This window comes from Ceratotherium simum, chromosome 9 (assembly GCF_057802395.1).
Source record: "Ceratotherium simum simum isolate JZ-2026a chromosome 9, ASM5780239v1, whole genome shotgun sequence".
Taxonomy (NCBI): Eukaryota; Metazoa; Chordata; class Mammalia; order Perissodactyla; family Rhinocerotidae; genus Ceratotherium; species Ceratotherium simum.
The window spans coordinates 18,360,253-18,374,837 of NC_141908.1; the positions used below are offsets into that span (position 1 = coordinate 18,360,253).

The 14,585-nt window shown below is 42.1% G+C and overlaps 1 protein-coding gene across 1 annotated transcript in view; it reads right to left on the reverse strand.

Moving 5' to 3' along the window:
- TMEM163 (transmembrane protein 163) overlaps positions 1-14,585 on the reverse strand; it is a 223,485-nt gene that overhangs the window by 85,640 nt on the left and 123,260 nt on the right. Inside the window, exon 3 of the mRNA XM_087435086.1 lies at positions 444-487. Within this exon, the coding sequence (XP_087291212.1) occupies positions 444-487 (44 nt within the window). The remainder of the gene's footprint in view (positions 1-443; positions 488-14,585) is intronic.

Here is a 14,585-nt window from a genome sequence, read left to right on the forward strand (position 1 = left end):
CATTTTCTCTAACCAACTGCCATCAGGAACGAGGCTCGGAAGCCAGTTACCCCTAATTGGACTACAGACTGACTCATCCTTGCACCAGCAGCCCCCATCTTAGCTCCCAACACCTCTGCCTGCACCAACAGATGCCTCACTCCACAGTGTGCCCATTTTCAAACCTAAAACCTTGAGCGGGGGAGAAAGGGCTAAAGCGCTAAAACATCCTCTTAACCAGCTGTGGAAAATGTGGTCCCCTAACCTGTTCTTGAGCATTATATAGCATCGTTGCAGTTTACTTCTATTAAATTGTAATTTTTGACAGCTATTTCCATAAAAGTTCTGTTTGTCATGCTGAGCTCTCATCTGCTAACCACCCTTTTAATGAGAGCCCAGGATGAGATTCATGGGCTCAGGAAAAACGTGCAAAACTTCATAAAAGTACATTTCAGATTACTTACTGCAAACCCAAAAGCAGAGGCGCTGTACCTCATAACGGAGACAGCTAAAAAGAAAGAAAATATTATTCAGAATATTTTAAGACCTCATGGATATTTTCTCTCATTTGTGAGTATATTAATATACTTGATATGGTCCTTTAAACATCAGTGGGCAAGTTCCAAGAGAATAAAATTAAAAATTAACTGCACTTGTAAAATCTGAGAACCAAAAAAGGTAGAGTGAAGTGAAAAGATTCCAGACTCCACCTCTGACGACTTCCCTTCCCAGTGTGTTCTGAAGCACCGGCGGGCCAGCTTCAGAACGAAAATGCTTAAGCAGTTGTCAGTCAAATGACTGCTGAGACTTTGAGAATTTAGCAACTGGGAATAGAGAAACTTAATAAACTTTCATAGCGAAAGTGCAGCCATCCACACTGTTCCCATAATAAGATAATTAGTGGTGGTATCTACACGCACGTGTCATTGCTAACACACAGTTGAAAAAAATCTCTTGCCCATCAGAGCTTAAAATCCAGTGTAGACCTCAATAAAACTGTTTAGAAAAACAATAAGAAATGATCTTAAACAATACATTGTTACATCTACATTTGTAGATGTAATAATTATAATTAAAATATTTATCCATATTCAAAAATCTCTCTACCTTTTTTGAGGCAAGTCTGTTGATAGCATTTTGCCTAATTCTGTGATCTGTTCTGTGCCGAAGCAATGTCCAGCTTCAAAGACTGTTCTCAATTTGACTTAATAAAGGCAGATCTCCAAATAAAAGCCATATTTAGGGAGCATACATCCACCCTCCAACAAAGATGAAGCCCTACCCAATGGGTCTGCAAAGCTTTGAAGCAGCTTTTTCCCGGCACAAGTGTTGCAAGCGCTCACTCATGGAGTAAGAGAGGTGTGGCGTGGGGCATAGAGGTCAATATCCACTTGGACTCCCACTCCGCTCACCACATGGCCCTTCTCTGGGACTCACTCCCTGTCCTGGACACAAGGTCCAAGAATGGGCCCTGGACAGCCATATTGTGCTTTGTACCTCTGCCCCCAGCCATAAGGGGCTCATCTGAGCCACTTCAAACCAAGCATATTTCATTTTCTATGAAGTAGGAATTGAGACTGAGAGTCTAGTTGGTCAATTTATGTTGTTGGAACTGAAACCTGTAAACACTGGAGCTAGGGTTGGCCATTGTTTGCTATAAAGACCGAGGAGCAGAAAGACAAGCATGAGTAAAACACAGCTCTGGGGCAAGAGAGAACCACGTTCCTGAAGTTTCTAAGCCCTTCCTGAGATGCAGGCACATCCCAATCCTCAGGCTGTGTAAGGCAAATGCGATCCATTAAATTCCTGACCTTCTTTGTTTGTGACATGAGCTGCTCCAGTTATCCCTGCTGTTGCTCTTACTGGCAAAAGGAGGACAGACCAGCTGTGTGCAGTGACCAGCTGTAGCTTTCATGGGCAACACAGGTGTGGCGGTGCAAAGGGGCACCAGACCTTCCCGAAGACATTGGCCTGTGCAAAAAAGGCAGCACCCAGATCCCTCGAGGGGTCGCCCTGAGCACCAAGATGCCCTATAGGACACTGAGCCTGTCTTGCTCAATAACCATTAATTAGACTTAATAAAATTTCATAGAAAAAAATCGAAATGTGTATCCTTACAACTGGTTTTTAGAATATTTTGGCAGTGTGCTTTTTGTGGGTTACTTCTTTATCAGCAGTGGAAATCTTTTTAACTCCTGCTAACATCCTGCCCAGATGGGCAATATACACACCAGATAAAGAGCTGCCCACCTGGAGCCCCTGCTCTGCTCTACCTGCACTCTCTGGCCCGGGCACCATGGGATGGAGGGCACAGCTGGAAAAGCCCTCCACTCGCCATCACAGAGAACCGCCTGCTTTCCAAGCAGTAAACCATTACTATAAAAAGATTTAATCTAGATATTTGGTAATACCAGACATTTATACAGTGGGCTACAGATTTCAAAGAGGTGGGCGCCCACTTGATTATATGGAGAAACACAAGAAACTTTGCCCCAGAGACTCTGGAATCCAACAAAGGAGATGGTCACTGAATGGTGGGGTTTCCCTGACTCAATTGGAGTCAATGTCCATGATTTCAAACACTCTCAGAATTATACTGGAAAGTTCTGCTTGTGTGAGTGAGTTAAGCCTGCCCAGTGGATGAATAACTTAGAGCACAAGTGGAATATTAATACTGTTCTATCCCCCAGGCACCAAGGAAAATGTAAGCAAGAGGGCTCCAGGTTAACCCAGAGCTCTGCACAGAAGGGAGGGATTAATAGGAATCATTTCCTCATAAATTGGCTCCATCTAATTTCCTTGATGAGATGAAAAGGGAGAAAATACCAAAAATTGCATGGGGAATCTAGGTACACTGAAGGGCCCTCTGCACGGCTTTGGCTCGGGCAGCTTCCCTTTGTGAGCAACTCCTCAGTTCTTAAAATGAAATAGCAGCAAACAGTCATTAGCACAGGACCCAAATGGAAGAGGTCAGTGGCCTTTTAGGAGTTTCTGAAGAGTGTCAAGTGATAACTTTATTTTCTTTGGCCTGTAACTGAATGTGACACATCCTAATTCTGGGATGAGAAGGGACTCCAAAGAAAGGGTGGGATTGGTTTAGATAGCCCCTGCTCCCACGGAAGGAGCAAAGTGTGGGGTTTTCACCAGGATGTTTCCAACTTCCCTCACACTAAGATAGGGTTCCACTTGGAGAACAGCATGCCTGGGCCAGGATCACCCATCGAGGCAGAGGTTACAAGGTAGGTGCCCAGGAGCCCCACACATACTTAGCGGAGGGTAGCTGAAAGCCACCACAGGTCCAATAAAAGTCCAGCAGTGCCTTTAAGGCAGGTGCAAATTCAACAGCGGACCGCAGACAAGGGACCTTCTGACCTCAGACAATTAAGCTGCAAGCTGGCATGTTCCACGAGACAGGCAATCGGGCAGCCGTGAAGCGGAGCTCTCCTGTGAAGACTGCTCTCGGTCAAGGCAGGGGTCACAGAGCTGGAGGTAATGAAGTCACCTCAGCTGTCAGCTCGTGGTGCAGGGCCTGTTTAACAAACACCACGGCTGCTCTAGATTGGAGCGCCCAACTGTCAGAATCCTCCAGATCCATCTGGATAGCATGGCTATCAGAATCCCGTAGGGAAATTTTCAAGAATATTTCTTCTCCTCACATTTAGAACTTGTCTCCATCACTCATAACTGAAATGTGCACTCGGGGAGCCTACAAGGCATACAATTACAGGCCATCATTCCCCTGGGAGCTGAGGCCTCAGTTTCCCACCTCTTACTCTCTCATGGTGAGAGCAGAGGGAGACTGCCATCTGATTAGGCTGGCCTCAGACACCCAAAAATTCATGCTTAGGATGCAGCTAGACTCCTCTCACTTTCCATGTTGTCTTTTTCTTTTTCATTTTACTGAGACATAGAGTCCTTAAAATGTTCATAAGTAAAATGAAGATCTATAGTTTGGGGCCTGCCCAGCATCCATTCCCCATTTGGGAAAGGAACACCCTAATTCTCCTCTGGGGAATGCTACACCTCCCCCACCCTCACACTATGTGGTTTGAGAGGGATGAAATTATTATCCCTACTCTAGTATATCCTTGTCCCATGGCCAAAATTAGTGATTCAAAGATGGCACAATTTGATGTGATCCATGAGAACCTGTCTTGAGTTTTTGCAAAAAATATTGGGAAGAGGATGTCTTTCAGAGAGGTGATTGTAGAGCTGGTAGCATAAAAATAGGAGCTGCAGGTAACAATTTTGGCCTAAAGGGGGAGAGGCTGCCTCCGAATGAAGCCAACACAGAGGAAAGCTGATACTGAAGATAAAAGATATAAATCAAACCTCTGATGACATGGACTGAACCTCTGGAATCAGCCCTACCTGAAGTCTATGCTTGTATTTTTCAAATACGTCAGCCAATAATTCCCTTTAATTTGCTTAAGCTAGTTTGAGTTGAGTTTGCATCATTTGCAGCCGATGAGTCAATATAATACACCTTGACCCAGCGATCTCATGTCCAAGAACCTCTTTTATTGCCTAAGAAATGAAAAAATACTTTATATACAGAAGGTTCACAGTAGGTTTATGCAATTTATAGTAGCAAAACCCTGGATGCAATGTAAATATCCAGCAGTAGGGTGATGATTAAAGTATGGTCCATTAAAAAAATAAGCTAGAAGTAGCTATTTAAAAATATTTACAAAGAGTGCTGTTGGTTAATGCTTATAGTAGCATATTAGTTAGAATAATGATATTGATAATAAACAAAAGTGGCATGTTTCATGCCATCAGTACTTGGTGCCACGGGAAAGGATGGGTCTGGGTCAGGAGGCATTCTGGCTACTATAGGTGCAAACTTAATGGGGAGGTCAGAAGAGGGTTCACTGAGAATGTGACATCTGAGCAAAGAAGGTGACATCTGAGCAAAGACTTAGAGGAGATGAGGGAGTGAGCCATGCAGTCACCTAGAGGAAGAACCTTAGTGCAAAGGCCTGAGGTGGAACGCCTGGCACGTGTGAGGCCATTTTGTCTGAAGCAAAAGGGAACAAGAGGAAACTTACGTGAGATAATAGATTTCTTTATTGTTTGAGCAAAAAATTAGGTAGAAAAGGGCAAAATATAAGATGATATATGTGATATAACTAGCTTTACAGAACTATGTTTTTAAAAAATGCATTGAAGCTGTAGTCTACACAGGAATAGAAATATAATGATGTACTCCTGGAATTTATATGTTATAAACCAATGTTACTTCAATTTAAATAAATAAATAAATAAATGCATTGAAAACCATTAGAAAAAAAGATCCCTCAAATGATAACAGTGGTTAATCTCTGGTGGGTGGGAATATTTGGGTGGATTTCTTTCCTTTCTACTTTTTTGTATTTTCCACATTTTCTACAACCATCCTATATAACCATTCAAATCAGAAAAAGAAATATATTTTACTTGAAGAAAAGAATCACCCCACTCATAACAATATAGTCAAAGATCTAAAACAGAATAGCAGAAACCAGATTTATGATGCACATCTGGGAGAAGCTCACATCTGCGTTGTGAGCTCATGAATGCTTCTGGCTAACAGGAAAGCACTACCACACACATCTTTAATACATCTAAGTTTCTGAAATCTATCTCCCTAGGCCAAATCACCTACACAAGTGGGTTGCTAATACCCCAAGGAGTTCCCAGGAGCACAGCAGAGGCCAGGCAAGCCAGAGTGCGAAACATAAGCAAAATGTCACTCTGGCTAAGGGAGCTCCTGCCTCTCAGGTTTTTGCTTGTCCTACAATCTACTGCCATTTGTGTGTCAAGGGGGTAATAACAGCTACACTCCCAGAGGCACACATACAACAGACATCTTAAATAAATATTTACACAAGTCTGGTTAAAGACCACACCTCCTTTAACTAAGTCACACAGGCCAGAAAGCATGTCAGCTGGAAACTCAAATTCAAACAGAAAGACAGCTGGAAAATGGAGTGGACCCAGGCAACCCATTGTCAGGGCAAAGCCAAATGCAAATCACGCAGCTGAATGAGCAGCAGGCTGTGAGGGAGGGTTGTGGAGGTTCAGACAGAGTGCCATGGAAAGGAACAGAGACGTGAGCATGCCAGCAAGGCAACTGAGGGTCAATGCTGAGCCCTCTCAACAACGTTCAACAAAGAATGCCATTTCAATTGCAGCCCAGATTTATAGCAACAATGAGGACCCATCTGTCATTCTCTCCAAAGTCAGGCAATAATTATCTTGAGCCTTAGCACTCTTCAGCAATACCCCAGGCCCCATAACACCTCCAAGTTGCTAAATTATGTGACTAGTAAAGCTCTGTTAATAAATCAATTCCACTTTAATTAGACCACCTCTGTCACTCAGACGCCTGGCAACAACGTCACCCACAGCCATGTAACTACCTCATGCAGAGAACCCATCTCGCCATCATCCACCTTCATCCTGCCTGCTGTGACCTAGGCAGCAGAACAAGCGGAGCTAAGAGGGGTCAAAATTAATTGATTTATGTTCTAACTCACTTCATGAGAACCTCCAATAGCTTCCAGACTCTCTCCTACTCAAACAAGATTATAACGTCCTACAAAAATTTGTGATAGGGAGTTGAATTCAGTCATCACTGAAAGAAAAGAGAGAGCACTTTGAAAAACAAATCAACAAAAGTACTGCTTAGCCCTTTAAACTACTCATCCTCAGCTGTAGCACAGTGACGTTAACTTCATATTTTACCTGTTTGGACCAGAATTTGCAAAAGGGCCCCCTGAAAAGGAAATCTGGAAGCTTTTGATCGACCTATGCAGTATTATTCAAATATCAGAATTGGCTACCAACATTTTAAAATCAGGAGACTTCATGAATTTAACAAAAAATAAAAGGAATATGCAGGTTTTTGGCTTTTCTGCCAGCACTGAGCTGTCCCTTTCTCCCAGTAGTGCCCGCACCGCGTTTGGATGGGGCACGCGCTCTTGGGCACCTGCATCGCCTGCAGCATTACACCCAGCTGGCCTCACTCACCTGCCTGGCCCTTCCGGGTATCTGGTTGACCCGGGAGGCTTGAGTATGGGACTCCAGATGTAGCCCACAAGCAGCTTAAGGGAAAGGACAGTAGTTTCATCTCCATATCTGCAGTTCCCAGCAAAATGCCTGCTCAATATTCATCGTGCTGCATCAACAGGAGCCTCCAACGTTTCCTACTCTAAGGCCTGGTGCTCAGCAAATTACAAAAGCTGTATGATGGGCCAAGTTCTCAAAGCCTATATCATTCTTTGAGAGCTCTTTGTCTTCTGTAGAACCTGAGAACTATTCATTAGTCCCAAGCAGACTATGGACACTGCTCATCCACCCTCCAGGGCTCTGCCAGTCCGGAGACAGGCGTACCCTTGCCAAGACCTCAGGGATGATCACGAGTCTCCTTCTCGTTTTCACATGACCAAGAGGTAGGTGGTCATGTACAAAAAGGGGCCACACAGCCCTCCCCCCAATCCCACACCCACAATAGCCAGTATAACCCACAGCAAGAGTGGGCTTGAAGAGATTGGAAAATATTGCCCTTGAGCTACTGCTGTGGGGGAGGGGAGTGTCATTTGAGAGTGACCTAGGCCACTTTGCAATGAAAGGTGCATTTGCATTCAGATTTATAACAGGGAGCAACCACCAAAATGTCTTGCCTGGACTCCCTCCTAACCGTCCCCCCTTCTGTACCTCTGCCCCAGCGCCCCTGACATGCAGCCAGAATGGTTCTACCTGTCACACTCCCTGTGAAGGCCAAAGTCCTTACAATGCATGAGGCCCCTAGTGCTGACCTCCTCCCCTATGAGCTGCACCTGCTCACTCCACTCCTGCCCCACAAGCCTTCTCACTGACCTCCCCACAGCCAGGCACACTCCTGCCAGGCCTGGGCTCTAACTCATTCCTCTCCCTGGAGCATTCTTACCACAGGATCCAACAGACCCACTCCCTCATCTCCTTCAGGTCTCTGGTCAAATCTCACCTCATAGGCCTGTCCTGGCCACCCTATTTACTACTGCAACCTGTCCCAGCCCACATCTTAGCTCCCCCTTACCTTGCTGTATATTTCTTTTCCAGAATACATATCATCTCCTACCATGCTATCTGATTTATCTATCTGTGAACATCGTGTACCATCTGCCTCCCTCCACCCATTAGAAGGTAAGCACTACGAAGGCAGTAAGCTTTTCTGTTTTGTTCCCTGATGTCTCCCAAATGCCTAGATCAGTGCCTGAACACATTAAAGCATTCAACTTGCAGTGATCAGAGTCTTCAGGGAGAAAGCAGACAGAATTAAGGGTTCAACATACCGAGAGGCCCAGTGTTACCAGGCAGCCATTCTCTGAGCAAATGGAGTGGCAGCCAGCACTCTGTGGGGCATAACAGAGAAAGCAGCCTCTGTGAGGACCGTTCTTTTAAGGAGAACTTGGAGCATCTGTAAATGGAAAGACCTAGGACTACAGGAAGAGCAAGAACAGCCTTAAACCCAGAGAGTCATGAGGCGGCACAGAACAGTACATGAGAAAAAAATCAGAATGAGAACAACACAAGGAGAGTCTCCACTCTCGACCGGGACACCCTCGCTCTCTCCCTCCAGCACATACTATATATTTGCTCTGCTTCAGTTAGCACAGCATGAAATGCACCCAACCCACATTCTAAAGTAGGAATCAGCATTACTGGAACACAGGCAAGACAACTGCCATTTAACAGGGAGCAACCTGGTTTAGATAGCTTCTCAGAGGTCACACACACAGGAGGCACCAGCCTAGTGACAAAAAGCCAAGAGCCCAGCTTTTCATGCTAAAATTTCTTCAAGAGCACAGCACACATTCACTTTGCATTTTCTACAACCTCGGAATAAAGAGGAGGAAGGGCTGCTTGAAGCCAGGGTTACCCAACGTTTATGAACATTTATGGACTGTCTTCAGTGGAGTAAACCATCCACCCTCATTTGTTGCTACCTTCATTCCAAAGACCTTACTCGCCAGAATGGCTCTTGCTGAACGTCAATTGCTTTTTCCTCCTTGCATATAATTTTACTCATCCCTGTGCTATGGTTCCCTACGATGCCAGCACAGCTCTCAAGAAAGCAGTCTATTGCCTGTAGGCGGCAAGCCTGGCCAAGTCCCAGCCCAGACCCAGCCAGACATCTTCAGACTACACTCAGCCTCTGTCCTATGATCCACCCTGTCCAGATCAACATGAGTAGCCTGAGCTCGCCAATCATTCTTTCACTCAATAAACAAATCTTTATTGAGCATCTACCACATGCCCCACACTGTTGCGATGAGCTGGGGATAGAGCAGTTACTTGCCCAATGATTTGATGAGATATGCCTCTTAAAGCCCCAACTATCCCTTAATCACAGAACACTGCTACTTGCACCTAGTAAATAAAGCATTTATTGAATAGAAAACAGGGATAGGAGAAAATTTTATAGAACAGAACACTCACAGTTTGTCTTCTCAAGCTTTGTGTTTGTGTGCAGTTGCTGGGAATTTGAATCTTGAACCCTCATTCTCAGTCCATTATCTCTAATTTGGCTCAGTGTCACTCCTTTGGCACCCCAAGCCCCCTGCCCCTACTACCCTCACCTTTTACCACATAGAAACAATCCTTGTGTCTTCTCCCAACCAATGTTATAAAAACCCAAAAAAGGGGTTCATTACATAGTATTCAATTCTCTATCCCCAGGGCCTATGAAAGCACCAGCACAAAGACTGTGCTCAATAAATGCTTGTTGAGCAATAAATGCTTGAGGAATCTCCAAACTCTAACAATAATGTCTGGTTTTTATTTAACATGCAATGATTAATTCATACCAGTAACAAAAGATAATGCCATGGGCAACTAGAGCTAGTAATGGCATGGATGTTGCCACCCGAGCTCATCCTTGTCAAACCACTAAGATGGCCTTAGTTTGGCACCGCTGGCACCATACTACACATTGGACCTCTTTGGTTTGAAGAGCTAGTAGAGGAACTTTTTAAAAAACAGAACATATTGTGGGGAAGAGGAAAACACTGAATAAGACTTCAAACACTTGGCTTAAAGTAATGGTGCTGAATAAATATTTACTCATTTGAGCTGAATCAAAGTCATTAGAAGACCATTAACATTATCACTCAGAGAATAAAAGTTAAATATGGTAGAATAAAGGCCTTTTCACCCCTCTCTCCCTACTACTCTCTATAAAACCCACCAAAGCAACAAGAAGCATGGAAAACTAGAGAAAGAACATCAAGATCAAAGAAATTAGGAAATGGCCAGCGTCAAACCCCATATTATAAAGAATATCCATCAAAAACATTAAAATTTAGACCATATGGAGGGAAAATGCTGAGGGCTGAAAACATACCTCAATGAAATCTTAGGTAGAGCTCAGAATTTCCCACAATTAGATGGCATAGTCATCAAGAGTTCAAACAATTACCCCCTATATGCAATAGCAAATTTGGATAGGAGCTGCAGCATTTGCTCCTGAACCCTTTCCCCATATTCCACACACTAGAGAGCAGAGGAGGTGCAACCGAAGGAGTCATTGCTCAGACAGCCATTGGTGCTAGAATCAGGCACTTGGGAAACCAATGGCATTTTCAACAAAAGGAGCAGAGGTTCCCCTGCCAGCCATGCAGTCTTCTCTTGCTCATAAGGTAGACTACCGAGATTGAATGTAAAGTGCCCAGAGAAACGATACTCAAATTAAAGCTGCATGCTGCTTCCTTCATGCCCCAGCTCACCATCAGTCCCAATTATTAGAACAGTGAGGTACTGGCAAAATGGCAGATAGAACCAAGAAACCAAAGAGAATTAAGAAGTTAATTCAACAAGGTCACCAGACACAAATACCAGTTAGTTCTATATTAGCCACAAACAGTAATAAGATGCAATTTTAAAAAGATACTATTTTCAACAGCATAAAAATCAAATACCAAGGAACAAATTAATGAAAAATGTGTAAGACCTCTATCTAGAAAAGTAATAAAACATTACTGAGAGAAATTAAAGAAGACTAAACATATGGGGGGATATATCATGTTCATGGATTAGAAGACTCCATATTAACAATCAAAATTCTGCAAGTTTTTTTGTAAGAAAATAGATAAGACGATTCTAAAGTTTAAGTGGAAAGTGAAAAGAGTCAAAAATAACCAAGATAATACTGAACAACAAAAAAATGGGAAGATAGTCACCACAAGATATCAAGATTTATTTCAAAGCTACAGTAATTAAGACAGAATAGTATTGGCACAGGGATAAACAAAAAGACCACAGAACAAAAGAAGACACATATATGGTCTCCTGATTTATAACAAAGTTACTCCTGAAGTACACTTGGGGTAAGAAAGGTCTTTTCAATACATGGTGCTGGGCATTGATCCTACTTCACACCATACACAAAAAACAAATGTAGATGAGCTGAAGATATAGATATGCAAAATAATACAGGAGATATCTGAAATATAATATGAGAGAATACTTCCACAACCTTGGGGGAAGGAAAAGATTTCTTAAACAGGACACAAATGCATTCATCATAAAGGAAAAGATCAGCAAATTAAACTACATTAAAAGATCTCATTAAAAGAGCAAAACAGCAAGCCACAGAGTGAGAGAAGATATTTATAATACTTATAACTACCTGCAGATAAGTATCCAGAATATATAAAGAAGTCTTACAAATCAATAAGAAAGAGAAAAACAGCCCAATAGGAAAATAGGCAAAAGACTTAACAGGCTACTCATGAAAGACAATACACAAATAACCAATAAACGTATGAAAATACACTCAACTTCATTAGTAACTAGGGAAAATACAATTAAAATCACAATGGGGTACCACTACACAAGGAAAAAGTCTGACCATTTCAAATGTTAGCAAGGATGTGGTCCAACTGGAACTCTTAAAAGCTGCTGGTGGAAGTGTACATTGGTACAAACACTTCAGAAAACACTACCTGTAAAAGCTAATTGTACTCTACGACCAGCCATTCCACTCCTAGATACATACCCAAAAGATATGCATACTTATGGATACCAAAAATGTTTATAAAAAAGTTCACAACAGCAGAGGTCATAATTGTCAAAACTGGATACAATCCAAATGTTCAAGAGTAGAATGGATAAATTAGTGGTGTAGTCATCCAATAGAATATTATACAACAGTAACAATAAATGAATTATAACTACTTGCAACTACATGTATGAATCTCAATAAATAAGGATAAGGGGAAAGGAAGGCAAACACAAAAGCATTCATTGGACAGGTAATCTATTTATGATTCTGTTTGTATAATGTTCAAAAACAGACAAAGCAATGTACTGTGGTAAAATTCAGAATAGTGTTTACCTCCCGGGCAGGAGGCAGGGACTGCGAGGGGCAGCAGAAGGGCTTCCCAGGTGAGAAGATGAGTGAGTGTGAGTGGTGGTCACACAGGTGTGTTCATTTTGTGAAAATTCAAACTGTATAATTTGGATCTGTACACTCTTCTGTATGTCTACTATACTTTAATTTTTAAAAAGACTACTTACAAATCAGTGTTAAAAAAAGGGTCCAAGAGCCTAAAAGATAAGTGAAAAAAGGACATGAACAGGTAATTTCAGAAAAAGAATTTAAAACAGCCAATAAACGTAGGATGTTAAAATTGAATAAAAGAAAATGAACATCCGTTCTATTTCACCTAATAGAACGGCAAAAATAAAAGGATTTTTTAAATGTTGAGGGTTGGTGAGGGTAGTGAGATATAAATCCTCTCATTCGATGTCAGTGGGAAAACCTATTTGAAGGGCAGCTTGGAGATGTTTATCAAAAGGTAAGATAAACATTCTTTGAACCCACCAGGTTCTACTTCAAGAAATGTATTCTATACTTGTACTGGCACAGGTGCAGAAAGAATACATACAAGAATGTTTATTACAGATATACAACAGCAGAACATTAACCACTTAGGCATCCATTAATAAAGAAGTGATTTAATAAATTATTGTACATCCATACTATGAGATGATATCATTAGGGTCTTGAAAAAGATAGATTTGTAATGCTGCAAAGTGGAATGAGTGAATAAAGCAAGATAATTAGTAGTGATTATTAAAGCCTATGTGTGTGTGTATAGAAATAAATACATACATATGCAGATAAAATTTCAGAGAAGTTACACAACAAACTGCGAATGATGATTACCTCAGAAGGAGACGGGGAGTGCGAGGTCCAAAGGATGCTCTTATTCTCCTGAATATCCTTTTGTATGCTTTGGTTTTCTTCCTCTGTGTACGTACCTGCATGTATCTCCAAGGCAGAGATAGAGGTTCACGTGCCACAATCAAAGAAAGAAGCCTAATCACTTTTGATATGGTCACTGAGAATCAGTTATCATGTAGTTGCCTGCCATCATGGACCTAAACTGAATTTAGCCAAAAAAGGCTTCTGCAGATGGACATTTAAGTTGCTGGCATTTTACACCACCTGGGCCTACTCTCCAGTTATACAACTGAAAATCAAATAGATCCACTATTTGTCAACATCTACAAAATAAAATTAAAGAATCAGAGATTTTCCAAAATTAAAATCACCAAGATAGCACCATTCTCCACTTGCAACAAAACTTTTCCTACCTAGTTGGGCGTGATGCTAATAGCAAATCAAGAGGAGGAACAAATGCAAATATTCTCAATGGTACAACTGTCCTGGACATTCACTGGATAGATACAAAGGTCAAAGAACATATTTTGCAGTAGCTAAAAAGGTCAGGTCTCCGCTTAGCTATGTCACCTCCTCTGTTAGGCGCTGAAAACTTACACGTTCTCTTTTTTAAAGGTTGCCATCATATCTGAGCGAGTTAACTCCATAACCTTAGCATTCTGATCACTTAAAAAAAATAAAACTAGACCCAAATAAGATTTATAATAGAAACTTAATTTATTCATCAAATATGACTCCCTTTATGTGAAAGCTTGTGTTAACTGATGTATTTTGGAGTGTCCAGATCTATTATGTTTCCATAAAGTATCATCAGCTTTCAATAACCTTGAGCATGAGTCATTATAGCTTACAAAAGGTAGAAACAAGAATAGAGGAAAGAAATCCTAAGTCTAGTTTCTAATTCAACAAATACATTAGCTATACACGTGCCCTGTGAGCATTCTTTTTTTTCTTTTTTTTTTTTTGTGAGGAAGATCAGCCCTGAGCTAACATCCATGCCAATCCTCCTCTTTTTGCTGAGGAAGACTGGCCCTGAGCTAACATCTATTGCCAGTCCTCCTCCTTTTTTTTCCCTTTTTCTCCCCAAAGCCCCAGTAGATAGTTGTATGTCATAGTTGCACATCCTTCTAGTTGCTGTATGTGGGATGCCGCCTCAGCATGGCCAGACAAGCAGTGCGTCGGTGCACACCCGGGATCCGAACCTGGCCCACCAGTAGCAGAGCATGCGCACTTAACCGCTAAGCCACGGGGCTGACCCCCTGTGAGCATTCTAAAGTGAGGAGACTACAACAGCAAAGAAAAGACATCATCAGATCCATCATACGATCAATACAACTTTACAAGAGAAGCCTGGGGATTGGTCACAAGAACAAATATGGAAGATACCACCCTC